At 47.6% G+C, this 17,694-nt stretch overlaps 1 protein-coding gene across 5 annotated transcripts in view; it reads left to right on the top strand.

The window, feature by feature from the left end:
* The window catches only part of ATP2B4 (ATPase plasma membrane Ca2+ transporting 4), a 100,635-nt gene that overhangs the window by 69,930 nt on the left and 13,011 nt on the right, over positions 1 to 17,694 (top strand). For all 5 annotated transcript variants that reach the window (XM_020897709.2, XM_020897715.2, XM_020897711.2 and 2 more), the window contains exons 9-20: positions 1,537 to 1,751; positions 2,086 to 2,328; positions 2,845 to 3,086; positions 4,015 to 4,246; positions 5,582 to 5,761; positions 6,441 to 6,528; positions 7,166 to 7,272; positions 12,315 to 12,506; positions 12,950 to 13,163; positions 13,718 to 13,929; positions 14,887 to 14,994; positions 16,937 to 17,113. In XM_020897709.2, coding sequence (XP_020753368.1) covers positions 1,537 to 1,751; positions 2,086 to 2,328; positions 2,845 to 3,086; positions 4,015 to 4,246; positions 5,582 to 5,761; positions 6,441 to 6,528; positions 7,166 to 7,272; positions 12,315 to 12,506; positions 12,950 to 13,163; positions 13,718 to 13,929; positions 14,887 to 14,994; positions 16,937 to 17,113 — 2,210 coding nt within the window. The remainder of the gene's footprint in view (positions 1 to 1,536; positions 1,752 to 2,085; positions 2,329 to 2,844; positions 3,087 to 4,014; positions 4,247 to 5,581; positions 5,762 to 6,440; positions 6,529 to 7,165; positions 7,273 to 12,314; positions 12,507 to 12,949; positions 13,164 to 13,717; positions 13,930 to 14,886; positions 14,995 to 16,936; positions 17,114 to 17,694) is intronic.

The raw sequence follows: 17,694 nt of genomic DNA, 5'->3' as shown, positions 1-17,694 counted from the left end.
ACAAGCCCCAGGTGATGCCAGCGCTCCTGCTCTGCTGAGCACAAGTGAGAAGCAAGAACCTACAGCGATCCACTTAGGCATTCAGCTCCTCGGCCACATTACCCTGTTTCAGGTCACCACATGTGGCCAGTGGCTCCCTATTGGACAGTGCAAACAGAGAGCATTTTGAGCATCACAGACTTCTGCAGAGCGTCAGCTGGGCCTCGTCATTCAGTTCCAGTACCCAGCTAATTTTGACCACCATGAAAATCCTTGCAAATAGACAACAGATGAACAAGAAAAATTGAAGTATGAAATCAATTCATTGAGCCTGGCACACAGGTTTGAAGCATCAAACACTTCTGCCTAAGGCCTCCTGTCATGCTGCTAATCCCCACCTTATTCTTTAGGGAGAACAGGCCACTGAGGGCTAGTCACTGGTCTCTGGACATCCCACATCAAGCCAGGCCAAGGACCAGAACGACACAGGGAATGCACTACCCTGAGAGTGAGGCCTCCTAAAGTTTGCACCCTTGCTCGGTGCCTTGCTTGTCCTGACCCTGAATATGCCTTCACTGATATAATCACCTCTAGCCTTGCTCTGATTTCCCTGAATCATTGGGCCCTCAGGAAAAGCAAAGATATGAATCAGAATGCAGAACTCTTCCCAGATATTGTGTCACAGGTAGACACAGGTGCCCAAGTATTGATCCCCCAGCTCTCAGAGTAGCCAGGCAATACGTAAGGCCGTTGGAGCCCCCAAGCCAGTTGTTTTCTGACCCAGAGCTTATTCTTCCATTGTAGGATGTGTAGGATGAACAGCTGTCACAGTTTGCTTGACTTCTCAGTTCCAGCACTGAAAGCCCCACAGCCCAGGACCCTGCTCAGCCTCAGGCACACCAGGATGCTTGGTCCCCGCTGGTGTGCCCTCATTGCCTCATAAAAGAGGATCATAGTAGTAGCTTGTCTCGCAGGGTTGTTGTGAGGATTAATGAGTTACTACCTTGAAGTGCTCATAGTAAGCACTACCCTAACAGTTGCATTGCTGTCATCTTCTGTCTGTGCCACGTCAGGAGAAAGGCTGGGAGGCACTCTTCTAAGGATTAGTTATGTGGGTGTTGTGCTAATACCCATAGGGCATCACTGTGAACATGTTGTGAATTCCCTGACATTCTCAGTCTACTAGAGAAGTCAGTAAACTACTAGGAAAGAGTTAACAGTAGTCACTACATTATGATTTGTGGGAAGATAGTAGCTCTGAGATAGAATGTTAAAATGCTGTTTTTGGAAAACTAGACCAACCCCCTTATTTATAAATGAGGAAATAGGCTCAGAGAGGGGTCAAGACCAGTCCAAAGCCACGAGTCAAGTTGGTACAGCACTGAAACTAGTACCCATGTCTTTAGAATGCAAAACCATGTCTTTCGCCTGCACCATAATGTACAAGTACCAGAGAATAGCTAGGGCCTTGGGGTATGACGAGATAGATATCTGTCTCTGCTTAGAGCCCTAGGAATGCCCTCAAGCCTGGGTTCACGTGATTTGTTTCCTGGACAGGTCTGATCATGTCTGCAATCACAGTTCTCATCCTGATTCTGTACTTCGTGATCGACAACTTTGTGATCCAGGGCAGACCATGGCTGGCCGAGTGTACCCCCATCTACATCCAGTACTTTGTCAAGTTCTTCATCATTGGCGTCACAGTGCTGGTAGTGGCTGTGCCCGAGGGGCTGCCCCTGGCCGTCACCATCTCACTGGCTTACTCTGTGAAGGTGAGACGGGGTGAGACTCTGTTCTTTCAGAACACAGACCAGGGGGAAGGGCCCCAAGTAGCTCTGGTAAAAGGATGGCCACTTTGTAAACTCTTGGGGATGCCTTCCAGGAGCACAAGCCACTGGCACTTTGGAAGGACCACCTGGATCAATTGCATCAATGTTTACCTAACCCAGTAGCATCTTAAGAGGATTTACAAAAATGATATCTTGCATTTTTGTATGGGAGCAGAAAATGAAATGTGGAGAGTTGCTGGCTAGGAAATGGCCTTTGACCTATATTTTGGAAAGCTCAGTTGGTCCCCTCTCAAGTCTTATCTATTCTCCTTTGTAGAAAATGATGAAAGACAATAATCTGGTGCGGCACTTGGATGCTTGTGAAACCATGGGCAATGCCACAGCCATTTGCTCTGATAAGACGGGCACGCTGACCATGAACCGCATGACCGTGGTGCAGGCCTATGTTGGAGACACTCGTTACCATCAGATCCCAAACCCTGAGGACCTTGTGCCCAAGGTCTTGGACCTTATTGTCAACGGTATTTCCATCAACAGTGCCTACACCTCTAAGATTCTGGTAAGCTCTTCTTTTGCCAGGACAGTTAAAGTGGGTAGTTGGAAGGAACCATTGATTTTCTCTTGCTTATTCTGCCTGAATTGCCATCCCATTTCCCAGTCCCCAGTGAACGTGTTGGGGGTGAGACTAGGAAATAATCTGTGAAAGTAGATTGGGAGATGGGGTGGGGGTGTGAGGCAAGTAGGAATCTGTGGCTGTGAAATCACCACATTATCTCTAAAAGGCACTATCTCTAAAAAGAGGCCTCATGCTGGTACCAGAATTGAGCTTATCACGAATAAATCACTTAGTTCCTGGAAGCCAAGAAAGAGTGTTAGAGGCACCAGCAGCACCGGCCCCACGGCGGCTAAAAAGACGCCAGGCCCTGCGTGGCTCGGGCCACGTCATCACGGCCATGGCGCACGCCCCCGTGGGCCCCGGGCGCACGCGCGACAGCCTCCGGAGGGAGCCCTTCCCCTCGCAGCCCGTCCCGGCTGGCCCCTCGCCCAGCCCTCCCACCCGTGCGTTTCTTCCCAGCCTCCCGAGAAGGAGGGCGGCCTGCCCCGGCAGGTGGGCAACAAGACCGAGTGCGCCCTGCTGGGCTTCGTCGCGGACCTGAAGCAGGATTACCACGCCGTGCGCAGCGAGGTGCCGGAGGAGAAGCTCTACAAGGTGTACACCTTCAACTCGGTGCGCAAGTCCATGAGCACGGTCGTTGAGAGGCCGGGCGGCGGCTTCCGCATGTACAGCAAGGGCGCCTCCGAGATCATCCTGCGCAAGTGAGCCCCCCAGCGGCCGCCCCGGCGTCGCCCCGCAGGGAGGTCTGGCTGTCAGCCCCGCGCTGAGCCACCGGGTAGCAGCGGGCCCTCCTTCCGGGGGGGCAACACCGTGACAAAACCTAAGCTTGGCTCTGGCCAAGCGGTTGTGTGCTTTGGATACTATACTTACACTTCACAACTCAGGGAGGCAGATGCTGTCACTGTCCCTGTTTTACAGATGAGGAGACAGGTGTAGTGAAGTTCAGTAACTTGCGAGAGGTGACACAGCGGGTAGTGGTACAGGCAGGATTCAGACCTAGGCAATCCATGCTTCCTTTTCCTATTCTGAAGAGATGACATCCACGTATCCTACGTTTAATCATTGGATTAAATGATTCCGTGTATGAAAAATGCCTTGCACATAGTAAGCACTAGAAATGTTAGTTCTGTCTTCCTTTTCCTTTTCATTCTCAGTTCTGATCACAGGAAGTTGCATAATCAAAGTGGCCAGATGGTCCATAGGGTATTAAAGTTGACCTGTGTGGATATAGGGCCAGTAGCTAAAACCCAGTGCCCCAGCATGGGTTTAGCCCCAGCATGGATGACACTTTGTCATTGCCCACACCCTCTGCCCTGAGCCCTCTATATACTGGGGATTGAGAAGGTCTCTCTACCACTGAGAAGCTCAAAAGAGCAGACGACCCACGAATGACTCGGTGTTGCGTTCCCAGATGAATAGGCGCAGACAACAGGGAAGAGCGATATGTTCTGCCCACCTATCAGCCACCCCACCTTGGATACAGGGGCTCCGCTTTGGGTGATAAGTGGAGATTGACGGCCACATAGTAGTGTCTTTAGGAGTCACGCGGAGTGGTCAGGGTGTCTGTAACGTGTCAAAGCACACTGGGCGGGAGGTGGGGTGCTGCGTTCTGACTGTGCACCTTCCCAGGTGTAATCGAATCCTGGACAAAAAGGGGGAGGCAGTGCCATTCAAGAATAAGGACCGAGATGAGATGGTCCGCACCGTCATTGAGCCCATGGCCTGTGAGGGACTGCGGACTCTCTGCATCGCTTACCGGGATTTCAATGATGGAGAGCCCCCATGGGACAATGAGAGCGAGATCCTCACTGAGCTGACCTGTATCGCAGTGGTGGGCATCGAGGACCCTGTGCGCCCGGAGGTGAGGCTTTGACTCAGGAATGGGGCTGGGAAGCATGAAGGGGAGGCTGCCAGTGGCCGCAGCCCCCGCACTGGCCTGCTGTGACCTAATGAGCAGCCACACAGGAGTTACAGGAACTGCAGTACCAGCTCCGTTTCTAGCTGTGACTTAGGAAACTTAGGCAAGTCACCTAACTGCTTCTCATTTGCTGGGATAGATGTTTCTGTGCTTCCTGCTTCACAGAACTACTGTAGCGTACTGAACTAATGGAAAGTGGCAGTCCCGCTGCCTGTGGGTCATGCCGTCAGAGGGGTGGGAAACATAGGTTTTACTGGGCTAATAAGAACAGTTTGGCACTCAAGAATAGTGAGGAGATGGAATTAATTGAGACTCCAGCTTTGGCCCTGGTCATGTCCTTTCAATCAACACGTTCTTGTCAGGCACCTGTAGAGTAGCTCAGCAGTACTCTCGACTGTTGGAGGCATGACAGGGTGTCATGCAGCTGGAAACTTAAAAGAACTGATATGGTTTGAGTATGTGCCAGGGGTGGAAGACTTCTGCTGGAAAGGAAGGCAGAGGCAAAATCTCAAAAGGTCTAGTGTGCCCTGCTAAGAAATCTAGATTGTAAGTGAGAGAATAAGCTTTTACACCTGGCTCCTGAAGCAGATTTCCCCTTCTTCTCGTGGTGCATGCCTTCATGCCAAGTCACTTAGTTGTGTCTGGCGCTGCAACCCCATGGACTGTAGCCCGCCAGGCTCCTCTGTCCATGGGATTCTCCAGGCAAGAATACTGGAGTGGTTTGCCATGCTCTCCTCCAGGGGATCTTCCCGACCCAGGGATCAAACCTTATGTCTCCTGAATTGGCAGGCGGGTTCTTTACCACTGGTGCCGCCTGGGAAGCCCTCAACTCATGGTGCAATAAAGTGAAAGAAAGTGAAGTTGCTCAGTCGTGTCTGACTCTTTGCGACTCCATGGACTGTAGCCTACCAGGCTCCTCCATCCGTGGGATTCTCCAGGCAAGAATACTGGAGTGGGCTGCCATTTCCTTCTCCAGGAGATCTTCCCAACCCAGGGATTGAACCTGGGTCTCCCGCATTGCAGGCAGACGCCTTACCATCTGAGCCACCAGGGAGGCAATAAGGTGCAATAAGGCAAATTCAAATGTGAGTTTCATGGGTAGGTCAGAAGTAAGGTGGCACCAAGCAATATAGAACTGACCAGACTCGGCCTGGACCCCACGGTTCTACTTCCAGGGTGCCTCTCTCCTGTCCACAGTGAAGGGACAGCTGAACAGAAGCCAGTGACCAGGCCTCACCACCCCCACCTTCTCCTTTCCACTTGCTTCACCCTCCGCAGGTGCCAGAAGCTATTGCCAAATGCAAACGAGCTGGCATCACTGTCAGGATGGTGACAGGGGACAACATCAACACAGCCCGTGCCATCGCCACCAAGTGTGGCATCGTGACACCTGGGGACGACTTTCTGTGCTTAGAAGGCAAAGAATTCAATCGCCTCATCCGAAACGAGAAGGGCGAGGTGAGCTTTAAGTGGTGGGAATCAGAGCCTCCTTCATCAGGGGAGGGCTGATGCGTGTGTAAGGCATCCAGGACAGGTGGGAGAAAGTAGATGGTTTTTAAATTAAAATCTGTTCATAGTGAGACGTGCCTTTTACCAAAGCTGCTCAGACAGTAAAATTGGGAATTTTTTCTTCTCACTGTATTCATTCACAAGCTATCTTTTGAGACTCCTCATACCTCTCCATTTTCTCCAGTCGTGGGATGCCTTTGTCCCGATTTTCCTCTACCCCACCCCTCCCGTGTCACTGCCCTGTGACTGGCAGGGGCTCGGATCGGTGACAGGGTACGATCTGGGTGTGGGAAGGCCACAGCTACTGGTCTAAGTAGCAACTGAAGCTGAGACCTCAGAGGCACTACTTCAGCCAACAGTGAAGGGTCCCGACTTCCGTCAGGGGCTCAAAACTAGGGGTTGGCTCCCAGGGAGGGAGTTGGGAGGAAAGGGAGACAAGCAGGGCCTGAATGGTCAGCATCTGTGGACCCGCCCTCGAGCCAAGCTGGCTGCTTCGCCTCCGCTGGAGGCCAGGGTCACTCTCCTGGGGGGCCATGGGACACCAGCTGCCCCAGGAGCTTGGCACGTGTGGAGACTTTCCTGGCAGCTGCTCTGAGCTTGACTGACCCAGGTGTGTCTGCTGTTGCAGGTAGAGCAGGAAAAGCTGGACAAGATCTGGCCTAAGCTCCGAGTGCTGGCGCGGTCTTCCCCCACTGACAAGCACACACTGGTGAAAGGTGAGGTCGGCTCCTGAGCAGGTGCCTGGGATAGAGGAAGGCAGACCAGGGCAAGCACAGATAAAGAACCGAAGCCAAAGCAACTCTCTCGTCCTGAATAGGGAGGCCTAGGAGAGCTTCCCAGCTCATGGGAAGAACATGCAGGTTAGCAAACATCTGAGCACCTGGTGAGTATAAGCTATATGATGAAGTCATTTTTAAACATTATCATATCTTGTTTGTCGATAGTACTGGGAATTAGGCAATACAGGTTAAGCTCTTCCCATTCTGCAAAAAAGAAAGTTTGAGGCTGAGACAACACGTAACTTATCCAAATTGCCCAACTGGTAAATGGAAATGTTATTGTTCAACCTCTGGGTCTCTGCCTTCAAATCATGCAGTGCTTTTTCGACTGCATGATAGCTGTCTTGATGTACCAGACAGGATATCTGATGAGGTTAGACTTTCTTAGCTTAGATTGCTACCTGTGAAACAATTTACTGCCATTTGGTGACGCTATAAAACCTCCAGCATAGGGAAAAAAGAAGGAAAGAGTGTAAAAACAGAGGTGGTGACAGGGATTAGAGAGGAAGGCCAGAAAAGCATCTTTTGTGGGAAAGCGGCCCCCTACCTCACTGCGGTGCACCTGTCTCCCCAGGCATCATTGACAGCACTGTCGGCGACCAGCGGCAGGTGGTGGCTGTCACCGGTGACGGCACCAATGACGGGCCGGCTCTGAAGAAGGCAGACGTTGGTTTTGCCATGGTAAGCAGCTCAGCATAGCATCTCTCTCTGACTGCAAGCTGCCTCTGCCAGCGGGAAGCCCAGACAGGCTCTGACATCCTTCTGCTTCTTGGACCTTCGCATCCCACTTTGTGCTCTTTTCTCTAACTCCATCTCACCTACCTGCCTGCCCAATAATAATATATATAATGAGGGGCTCATGAAGTATGAAGACAGGGAAATCATGAGGTTTCATTACCCAGGAAAATAAGACAAACTGAAACTTACCCATGAATGTGATAATATTGTCCGCCTAGGCACACTATAGAAAATTCACATTCCATATGGAAAGTGTGTATTCTGTAGTTAGCACTGTTCATCACTCTGCTTATGAGGCCAGGAGCATCAGAATCGCTTAGAAAGTTCATTTAAAATCACATATTTCAAGGTCTGACAGTCAGCTATCTTGATGCGATAGCATCTGGGCCAGGTCCCAGAACGTTTGTTGTTGTTCAGTTGCTAAGTTATGTGCTACTCTTTGCAACCCCATGGACTGCAGCACACCAGGCTTCCCTGTCCATCACCACCTCCTGGAGTTTGCTCAAACTCATGTCCGTTGAGTCAGTGATGCCATCCAATCATCTCATCCTCTGTCATCCCCATCTCCTCCTGCCTTCAGTCTTTCCAGCATCAGGGTCTTTTCCAGTGAGTCAGCTCCTCGCATCAGGTGGCCACAGTATTGGAGCTTCACCTTCAGCATCAGCCCTTCCAGTGAATATTCAGGGTTGATCTTTAGGATGGATTTGTTTGATCTCCTTGCAGTCCAAGGGACTCTCAAGTCTTCTCCAACACCACAATTTGAAAGCATTAATTCTTTGGCGCTCAGTTTTCTTTATGGTCCAGTCTCACATCCATACATGACCACTGGAAAAACCATAGCCTTGACTAGATGGACCTTTGTTGGCCAAGTAATGTCTGTGTGTTTTAATATGTTGTCTAGGTTGGTCATAGCTTTTCTTTCAAGGAGCAAGCCTCTTTTAATTTCGTGGCTGCAGTCACCATCTGCAGTGATTTTAGAGCCCAAACAGAAATCTTTAAGTTCTTCTTAACAGGTGCACTTGTTGATTCTAATGCTCAGGGATATTTAGAAGCCCTCAGATAGCAAAGTACATTCTCACATTCAAGTAGGTAATGATTGTAAGCTTCCCATACATTTTGAACTGTTGGTGATTTTTAAGCAGTAGAAGGTGATTCAAGCAGAACTCGATCTTTAGGGTGCTGTCTTTAAAACCCATAAAATAAATTTTAAAGTTTTTATCCTAGGGAATTTCAAGAACATACAAAAATAGAATAGTTTATTGTGTTGGCCCACACATACACTTTTCCCCTTCTTCAGCTGGATTACTCTGAAACATTTCCAAGATATTATATCATTTCATCCAGTATGTGTCTCTGGAAGAGAAATATGTCTCAATAAAATATATTTAAAAGAATCATATACCATTGTCTCACAACAATATTGATTCCTTGCTATCACTAGATATCTAGTCAATGTTCACATTTCTCTTCATAAGTTTTTGTTTTTCTAAATTATTTGTCCAAATCAGAATCCAAACAAGATCCATACACTGTGGTTGGTTGATCTGTATCTTAAATGTATAAATGTATAATAGTAGTTCCTAAAGTGTGCTGTTCCACCTATGCCTGGAAACCTACAGAAATGCAGATTTCAGGCCTCACCCCAGACCTCCTGAGTCAGAAACCCTGTAGTGGGGGCCCAGCAGTCTGTGTTTGAACAGGCCCTCTGGGTAGTTCTCATGCATCCTGAAGTTTGAGAACCACTGACCACATGGGATCTATGTGTCGGGGGTTCCCGAGACCACCCTTTACATCTGCGGGTTTGCTGGAAGCACTCAGGGGACCTGGCCTGTAACTGTACTCATGGCTAAGATTTAATCCACTGGTATACTGAGAATCTAGTGAAGCAGTCACAGACAGGGTCTGCAGTCACACGCAGGCTTTCTTATGATCTCTCCCTGCTGTGAGGGGGTCAAAAAAAGCACCTGCTTTCCCTAGCAATGACAATGTAGCGATACATGTGAGGTTTCTGCCCAGAGAAACCCATAAGAGACTTGGCACCCTAGAGTTTTATTAAGGTTGGTCACATAAGCACCGTCAACCCAGCATATGCTAAGATTCCAGACTCCTAGACGGAAGCAGCTTTTCAATGGAAAATAAGAAAAATTAGTGAATCACTAATTAATTTTCAGTTAATGTTGACTGAGAACATTCTGAGAGCCAAGTTCCCAGATGCTAACCAAGGGCCAACCTTGCAAACAGACGTTTCTCAAGATAGCAGCCTCAATCATGCTATGTTAATTCTTTTCTGCACAAGGCCTTCCATCTTTTTTTCTAGCTATTTAATTTTGAAGGAAACAATTTGTTTTTCTATGTAGGATATACCACGTCATGGATTTTGTTGATTATATCCCTATGTCCTTTAACGTGCCCTTGTATTGCCTATAAAGTAGTATTTAGTATTTCCTATAAAGTAGTATTTAGTTCTATGAGCAGTCAGATTCTACACCCCATCTTTCACTAAGGGCTGCAACATGACAATGTTCTGATTTTCTTTATTTATTAACTTGAATACTTCTATAAAAAGAAAATTACCCTCATCAACTCTTTGGTTCAGCTCCTTTGTGAAAGATAGGTTAAATGCTTGATTTTTTTTCCCATTATTTACCAGTTCCCAACACAATGAGTTGATTTTTTGGGATCCTCCGAAGTTGTCCAATGAATTTTCTTTTAACTTACTAACTACTAAAAGTTAATTGTCTGTTTTTTAAAATATCATTATAAGCTCATATTCTTTTGAATATAGGTGCTATGTTTCCATCCATTGCCCATGTTGTTATTTTGATGTTCATACTGACCCATCATTAGCCTCTTCCACACTGCTAAGCACTTTGGATGTAACCCCAGTTCTCTGTAATAGCATTCATGGTCTCTTGCGTGATAAGATGTTCCACATCCATCATGCATATTTCTTGTCCTAGATTTAGAATCATTCACTTCTCAAAGGAGTTCTGCTTCATTTTAGTGAGAAATGGTATTTAGAGAACACAATCTGAATGTCAGGATGTTCTTTACTTCTGAGTAAATTATTGTTTCTAGAACTTTTCAGTGGACAAAGCTAGGAAATATATCTTTTATATCTCTTTTTGGTTTTGTGTTTCTTTGTTTTAAAGGTAGAATACTTCATGAATTCATATTGGCATTTCCAATTCAAATTTAGAATTCTAGAACTAACTTCCTAATTTTACTTCCCTGATTTTACATTTATCTCTTAAGCTGAAAAGTTGATCTAAGGGTATTAACATAATTATTATTTGCTTTATCCTAATATATATGTAATAGTCTCAAGATAGCAATGATAATACAATTACTGTACTAAAAGTAGTTACAGATTTTTCTTATAGTTCTTTTTATTCTGTAGGTATATCCTACTACAGATGTAGGATCAAAGTACTGTGTTTTTCAAAAAGTCATTTAGAACTTTTCATTTTGTGTGCTTTGCTATCAACTGGTTATACCAGTTCATTTATATCATGTGTTGGGGTTTTTTTTCCATATTTGAGATTACTTATTTTAAACTTAATTTTGTTTTATACATAATTCTAAACTAAAATACACAGAACAGGATCTATTTATAGAAGTCTTGCCTCCATCCCTGTCACCTCTAGCTTGTTGCCTCCTTCTTAATCCCACAGATAGCATCTTTGATTTTTGGTTTATCTTTCTGTTTGCTCCTTTAAAAATACAGTCAAATGTGTAGTATGTTTATATCCCATTCTCTTAAATAAGTGACACTTAGCTATATTTATCTGTATACACACTATATACTCTTTTTTTTCCACCTTGCTGTTTTTCATTTAACAACCTAACTTGGAGATTATTCCATAGTAGTACATATATAAAGACATCCTTTCTTTTTTTTTTCTTTTCTTGTAACAGTGCATAGTACAGAATTGTGTGGATATATTAGAGAATCTTTTGAAAGGGAAATTGAATTATATAGTATATCTAACAGATATTCATTTGTTGCAATCTGGATAGGAAAATAATATTCCAGGTAAACAGAACAAATGATCTAATGGTACAGGTCAGATTCGCAAACAAGCTCCTCTGTAGGTTATAGGGGTTGTAAGACATGGCATAGAAGTATGGTCTGGGGATGTTAGGAACAGCTTTGTCTAGCAAGCAGGGCTTAATTAATTTACAGGGGCCTTAAGGATAGCTGTTGGACACAACTGAGCAACTTTCACTTCATTAAGGATAGATAGGATTTAAATAGAAGGGGAAAGAGGATGTTCCAGGCTTGGACAAAGGGTGTAAGTAGAAGACTGAACTCTCAAAATGAATGAGAGAATTCAGGGAGTTGTGAATAAATCAGTAGGTTTTGATCAGAAAGCTTATATAAGAGCAGTTTGGAAAATGAACCAAAGTTCACTTGTTGAAGCCTTTGACTACCAGATTAGAAAGTTTACTGTTTCTCAAGCACCGCTTTCAACCACTGATATGTCTATTTACAAACATTGAGTGGTTCCCCAGGAACAGGATTTTGAATAAGGACAGGATATCTGAACCATGCTGCTGGACTGCTCCTTCTAGGAAAGAACGTGGAGTGACTTCAAGGTGTGGGGGACAAAAGGATTTAAATTGGATATTTAATTTGGAGGTAGAACAGAAAGGACTTTTCCCCTATCTTCTAATTACTTTCTAAGATGGAGAATTAGGCGGGACAGGAGACGGGAATATTGAAGGTGACTGTGATTTCCAGTCTCAGTTCAGGAGAGCGGAGCTGGCATCGTGGCCCGGTGTCTCTTCCACACGTGGCGGCGGCACATTTGCCTTCATTCTCTTTCAAGAGGAGACCACAACATGGTGGGGCTGGTGTGGCTGCCGTGCCCTCTGGTGTCCGTGCCGACTTCTGAGGCTTCTTAGAGTGCAGGAAATGGATTCAGAATACAGATGAGCTCTTTTTCCAGTTCCTCACTGTTTTCCTCCCCCTCTTACCTAAGGGTATTGCAGGCACAGATGTGGCAAAGGAGGCCTCTGACATCATCCTAACAGATGACAACTTCACCAGCATCGTGAAGGCGGTGATGTGGGGACGGAATGTCTATGACAGCATCTCCAAGTTCCTGCAGTTCCAGCTCACTGTCAACGTGGTGGCCGTAATCGTGGCCTTCACTGGAGCCTGCATCACCCAGGTGGGATGAGCTGAGACGGGAGAGATGAGGCTGGGGCCAAGGAGCAAAGGGTATGACGTTACAGGGTGTCGACTGAGGAGCAAGGCCCAGCGTTTCTGCAGGGGTGTTGGGGCAGGAATTCAGTCTTCCAAGTCTCCATCTGCTCCTGTGGGGGGATGATCATTTATCTACCATTAATGCAGCACTTACATGTTGGCCAGTGTGATAAGCGCTTATATGTAGTTTCTCTGATCTTCAAAAACAACCTTGCAAAGTAGGTATTATCCCCATTTTACAGGTGAAGAACCCAAGGCTCAAAGAGGTTAAATAAGTTTCTAAGTGTGATTCAGCTAATAAGTGGATAGCAGGAGGTAGGCCCTTTCAAGGACAAAGGTGAGACTGACAAGTGAGTTGAGGGGTAGTCTGCAAGGTAAGCTAAAAGGAGGGGTTCTTCTTCCTGCCAGGATTCCCCACTGAAGGCCGTGCAGATGTTGTGGGTTAATCTAATCATGGACACCTTTGCCTCGCTGGCCCTGGCCACAGAGCCTCCTACAGACTCTCTGCTGAAGCGTCGGCCCTACGGCCGCAATAAGCCTCTGATCTCGCGCACCATGATGAAGAACATCCTGGGTCACGCCGTCTATCAGCTCACCGTCATCTTTTTCCTCGTTTTTGCTGGTGAGCCACGGGGAGGATGGGGTAGGGGGCAGCGTGTGGAGTGTGAGAGGGAGATGGGGCAGAGACCAGCCCAAGAGGAGGAGGGAGCAGGGAGCAGGCTGAGCCAGCGGAGCGGTAGCATCTTCACGCGCTGAGTGCACCTGTTGCCACGCCGTGGTGCATCATGGCATTCTCTGACTCCTCTTAAGAATCTCACAGGGGTAACTTTATGACACCTTTCTTTAGCTCATAAAACTGAAACTTAGGTCACATATTGAGTAAATAGCAGCACTGTGTTTCAAACCTATGTCTGCCAGACTCTAGTGCATGTAGTTTTACCACCATGCATTGCCACAAGAAGGCAAATATTGATGGAACAAACAGAGAGAAGGTCAGAAATGTTGAGACCAGGGCTAACACTGAAAATGTTTGATGGCTGTGTGGCTTGGATACTGACCGGTTAGATTGGACACCAACTCTAAGCAACCAGTGAGGCCCTACTCATCTGTCTTGACTCAACCTCAGCCCTCCCTGAGAGTGTACTCAATCTTCCGGTGCACCCCTCTCCCAACTAGGTGAGAAATTCTTTGACATTGACAGCGGGAGGAGAGCGCCTCTGCATTCTCCGCCCAGCCAGCACTACACCATTATTTTCAACACCTTCGTGCTCATGCAGCTCTTCAACGAAATCAATTCCCGCAAGATCCACGGAGAGAGGAATGTCTTCTCGGGCATCTTCCGCAATCTCATCTTCTGCTCGGTGGTGTTGGGCACATTCATCAGCCAGGTGAGATTCTAGCTAGGATTGGGATAGAAGGTCTGGGAAGATAAAGGACAGACGCTGGAAGCCAGGATTCCCTGAGTGCCCCAGAAGAGGAGTAGGGGAGGGCTAGGGACTTAGGCTGTGGGTTGAACACTTTGGGGTTCCCAGCTGGTTCTCATTTGCTCATTTCTCTAGAATTGGATCCCTCTGTGTTGAGTGCTCCAGTGCACGGCAGCATGTTGGTAGTGAATAAAATAAAATTTATAGAATTCTTTCCTTAACTTTCTAGAACACAGAAATTTAACATAGTGACCGGGAGGAAGGTCACTGCCTTCTGACCCTTTCATGCCACGTGCCGGCGCACTTGAAATGTGCATGAAGATGCCAAGTAGGCATCTCCCTGGCCCTGCCACTTTGTTCCTGAAAGGGCTCGTGGTACAAAATGCTACATGGTTCAGAGTAAAGGAGAAGAAATGGCATGGTGCCACGTGTAGTTGACAGATAAGCCTGATGTGGATTCCTTCTGTGGGACTGGAGTCAAGGGCATGACTGCCCTGCTGGTGAAAGGATCGAGCCCCTTTCTTCTTGCCGCCGTCAGAGATGTCCTAAGACAGATGCCAAGCGAGAGATGATGAGCACAAGAGCGCCTGCCTCTCCCTTACTTGCTCCCTTCTTTATCACTGTGCCTTCTCTTTCTTACCCACTGGCTTCAGGCACAGGAAGCCCTTAGCTCCCCGTGCCTTTGCATTAATTAATAGTGTTCATAGTGACTGGAAACTCCCCATCGGAAGGCTCTGCAAAGACTGCTGGTGTCTCTCTTCCCTTCTCCCCATCTGGGTCTCTTCTTTCTCCTTCCCCAACAAGCATACCAGGGTTTGCACCGCAGGGATCTTGGGGCAGGGAGCTTTGGTGGCCTTGACTAGAGGGCTGGCTACCTGTTACTCACCTCCCAGTCACAGGCTGCCTCTTTGTCTGTTCTAGATTATCATCGTGGAATTTGGGGGCAAACCCTTCAGTTGTACGAAGCTCACCCTGTCCCAGTGGTTCTGGTGTCTCTTCATTGGTATTGGAGAGCTGTTGTGGGGCCAGGTGAGTACGGACACACCCTTCCCGCGGTCACACAGCCGGCAGACCTTCCCTCCCCTAGATGAGATGGAACAAGCAACTTTGGAGACTCCCAGCTCAAAACCTTCATATTCTGCTTCCCTATTCCCTCTGCCACCAGGTTTTCAGGTTCTTTCCATCTTGCAGGGTTCCAAAGCAGAATGATTAGTGCCCACCACTTCAGAGGCTTCCGATCTCTTCTCTAATCATGCCTGGAGACAGACAAATCCCTTAGCTTCTCTGAGATGGAAGTGGAAATTTTCAGTGCTAATTTTGCTAAAAGAAAAAGAAAAAAGTCAGGGTCTTAGAAGCAGAAGCGTTTACAAAGCCCATGTCTGCAGTGAAGCTGCAGTCTGGTCGAGTGCTCTGCGCAATGCCGCAGGACTCCCTTGCCCCTGCTGTCTCTCACCATCGCCTTATCCAGGATGAACGCCTGACCATCACCTAAGACAAATTCAGATTCACGCGGTCTCTAGAGAAGCAGTATAGTGTATGGTTCAAAGCCCAGACTTTGCAACTGACTACCTTGGTTTGAATCCTGGTTCTTTTTTACAAACTGCATCATAGTGAGTAAGTTTCTTAGCAGCTCTGCCTCAGTTTCCTCAACTCAGGATAGCAAGGCCATTGTGAATCATTCTTAATCAGCAACCCACTTTCAATATAGAAATGACTTAGACAAATGTCTAGTACCTTGTAAATACTCAATAAATGTTAGCTATTAACATTATAATAATATAATAGGGTTTGGTAAGAGTTTGATTCCTTCCCTAGTACCACTTTACAACTCCCCCCATCATCAGTTCTGCCCTGGGCTATGCTTCTGCTTTGCAGACCCCAGGTCTCCACTGATTGGTGCCCAGCCACCTGAGTAATGGAGTCTTTCCTTAACTGGCCCCAAAGATTCCTCCCTGGGACTGCAAGCGTTCCCCCATAGACCTGCTGGTCTTTTCTTCCATACCTCCGAGTTGCCTCCCTGATTAATCCCTATCCCAGTTCCTAACACACGTCCCTCCAACCTGCTCTGTTTTCTGTTTGTTTACCAGTGGGTCCCTAAAGCTTTCTTGTTTCATGTACTGTTTGAAACACTCACCTGGATCGAGTTTCACATGTGGCCATGTGGCCTTGAAGCCTTCCTTCTGTATCACAACAGCTCCTTCCAGCATCCGAAAGCAGCATGTGGCCATTGTATTTCCAGCATCTGACTCCACGTAGGACTGCCCACACGGTCCCCCGCCCCCAACTGAGCCCTGCCTGCTCCTCCTCTTGTTTGTAAAGGGGAACTGACTGCCAGGCACTGAGCTTACTGAGTGACTCATTTTGAATTGCAAGCCCAAGCTCCTGCTCCATGTCCTCTGAGAATACTCATATGTCCCTTCTTCTGTGGGCTGGCCCATCCACTTTCTCACCCAAAGCCCAGGAAAGCCTTCAGGGTCCTCTCACTGTAGTTTTATAAAAGAGCAATGACTTAGCATATGGAAACTGAGAAGAGGATCACTCCCCTCCAGCAGCCTTCCTTCCCCTTTGTGCTCACACATACATTGTGACCGTCTTGTCCCCAGCCGTGTTTTGCCCCAGATTCTTGTCTGTGTCCCTTCCCACTATGTACCTCGCATTTCCTTAAGAGACAGACGGCAAAATGGAAAGAGAGAACTGAGACAAGAGGAGGAGAATAAAATAAGTCCCAAGGCAGATGCTGGTCAGATACTAGAATTTAAGTTCTCCTTCATACGTCTGCAAGTGCAGGCATCTGGTCAGCCCCTGGCAGATGCTGGCCCAGGTGGACTGGTCCTTTTCCCTCTGTTCTCCCTGCCAGGGAGAGGGGTGCTGGGGCCAAGCGTGACTTGCCCAGGGCCTGGCCCACGCAGCCAAGTGACAGCTCTTTGCAGCCTGATCCTGGTGTCTCCCCTTTTGCTGCACCTGCTCTCAGGTCATTTCCACAATACCTACCCAATCCCTGAAGTTCCTGAAGGAGGCTGGACATGGCACCACCAAAGAGGAGATCACCAAGGATGCCGAGGGGCTGGACGAGATCGACCACGCAGAGATGGAGCTGCGCAGAGGCCAGATCCTCTGGTTCCGGGGCCTGAACCGTATCCAGACTCAGGTATGGTGATGGTGGCCTGTCCTGGCCCTGGAGGAGGAATCCCCTCCGTCTTTATTGGGAGGTGTCGGGAGGGGAGTAGTTCTTGATGGCCAGTGTCTCTACCATTCTTAAGGCCCTCTCATTGGTGGGTAGCCCAGGCTCCCTTGCTTCAAGATAGACAATGGCAGAGGCGGCAGTTTGGGCTCCTCTGAGAGGACACTGATTGTGGAGAGCCCAGAACACAGGACCCCAGCTGCCAGCATGGTCCTCTAGCTTTGGGCTTGTCTGAAGGCCACTTCCCACCCTTCACGGGTAGGCAAGCTTCCCGCTTACAGTCTCTTGGAAGCAGTAGGCCTAACCTCCGGTGGGAAATGTTCAGAGTCTTTCCTGACCCTGCAGAAGAAAGGCTTCAGACAGTATCTCTGTACCATCATCCCCAGCAGACATTTGCTGTACATCCTCAAGCAGCTGTTACGGGAATGTAGATGTTATCTGGAGGATCTTTGTAAAAGAAACTCACTCTTTTATGTCTTCCCTACTCAAATGTAAGACCATGATGGGGAATGTTATTGCTAAGTGTATATAAATAACAGTAGTCTCTC

This window comes from Odocoileus virginianus, chromosome 11 (assembly GCF_023699985.2).
Source record: "Odocoileus virginianus isolate 20LAN1187 ecotype Illinois chromosome 11, Ovbor_1.2, whole genome shotgun sequence".
NCBI lineage: Eukaryota > Metazoa > Chordata > Mammalia > Artiodactyla > Cervidae > Odocoileus > Odocoileus virginianus.
This window is presented reverse-complemented; position numbering and strand designations above follow the sequence as displayed.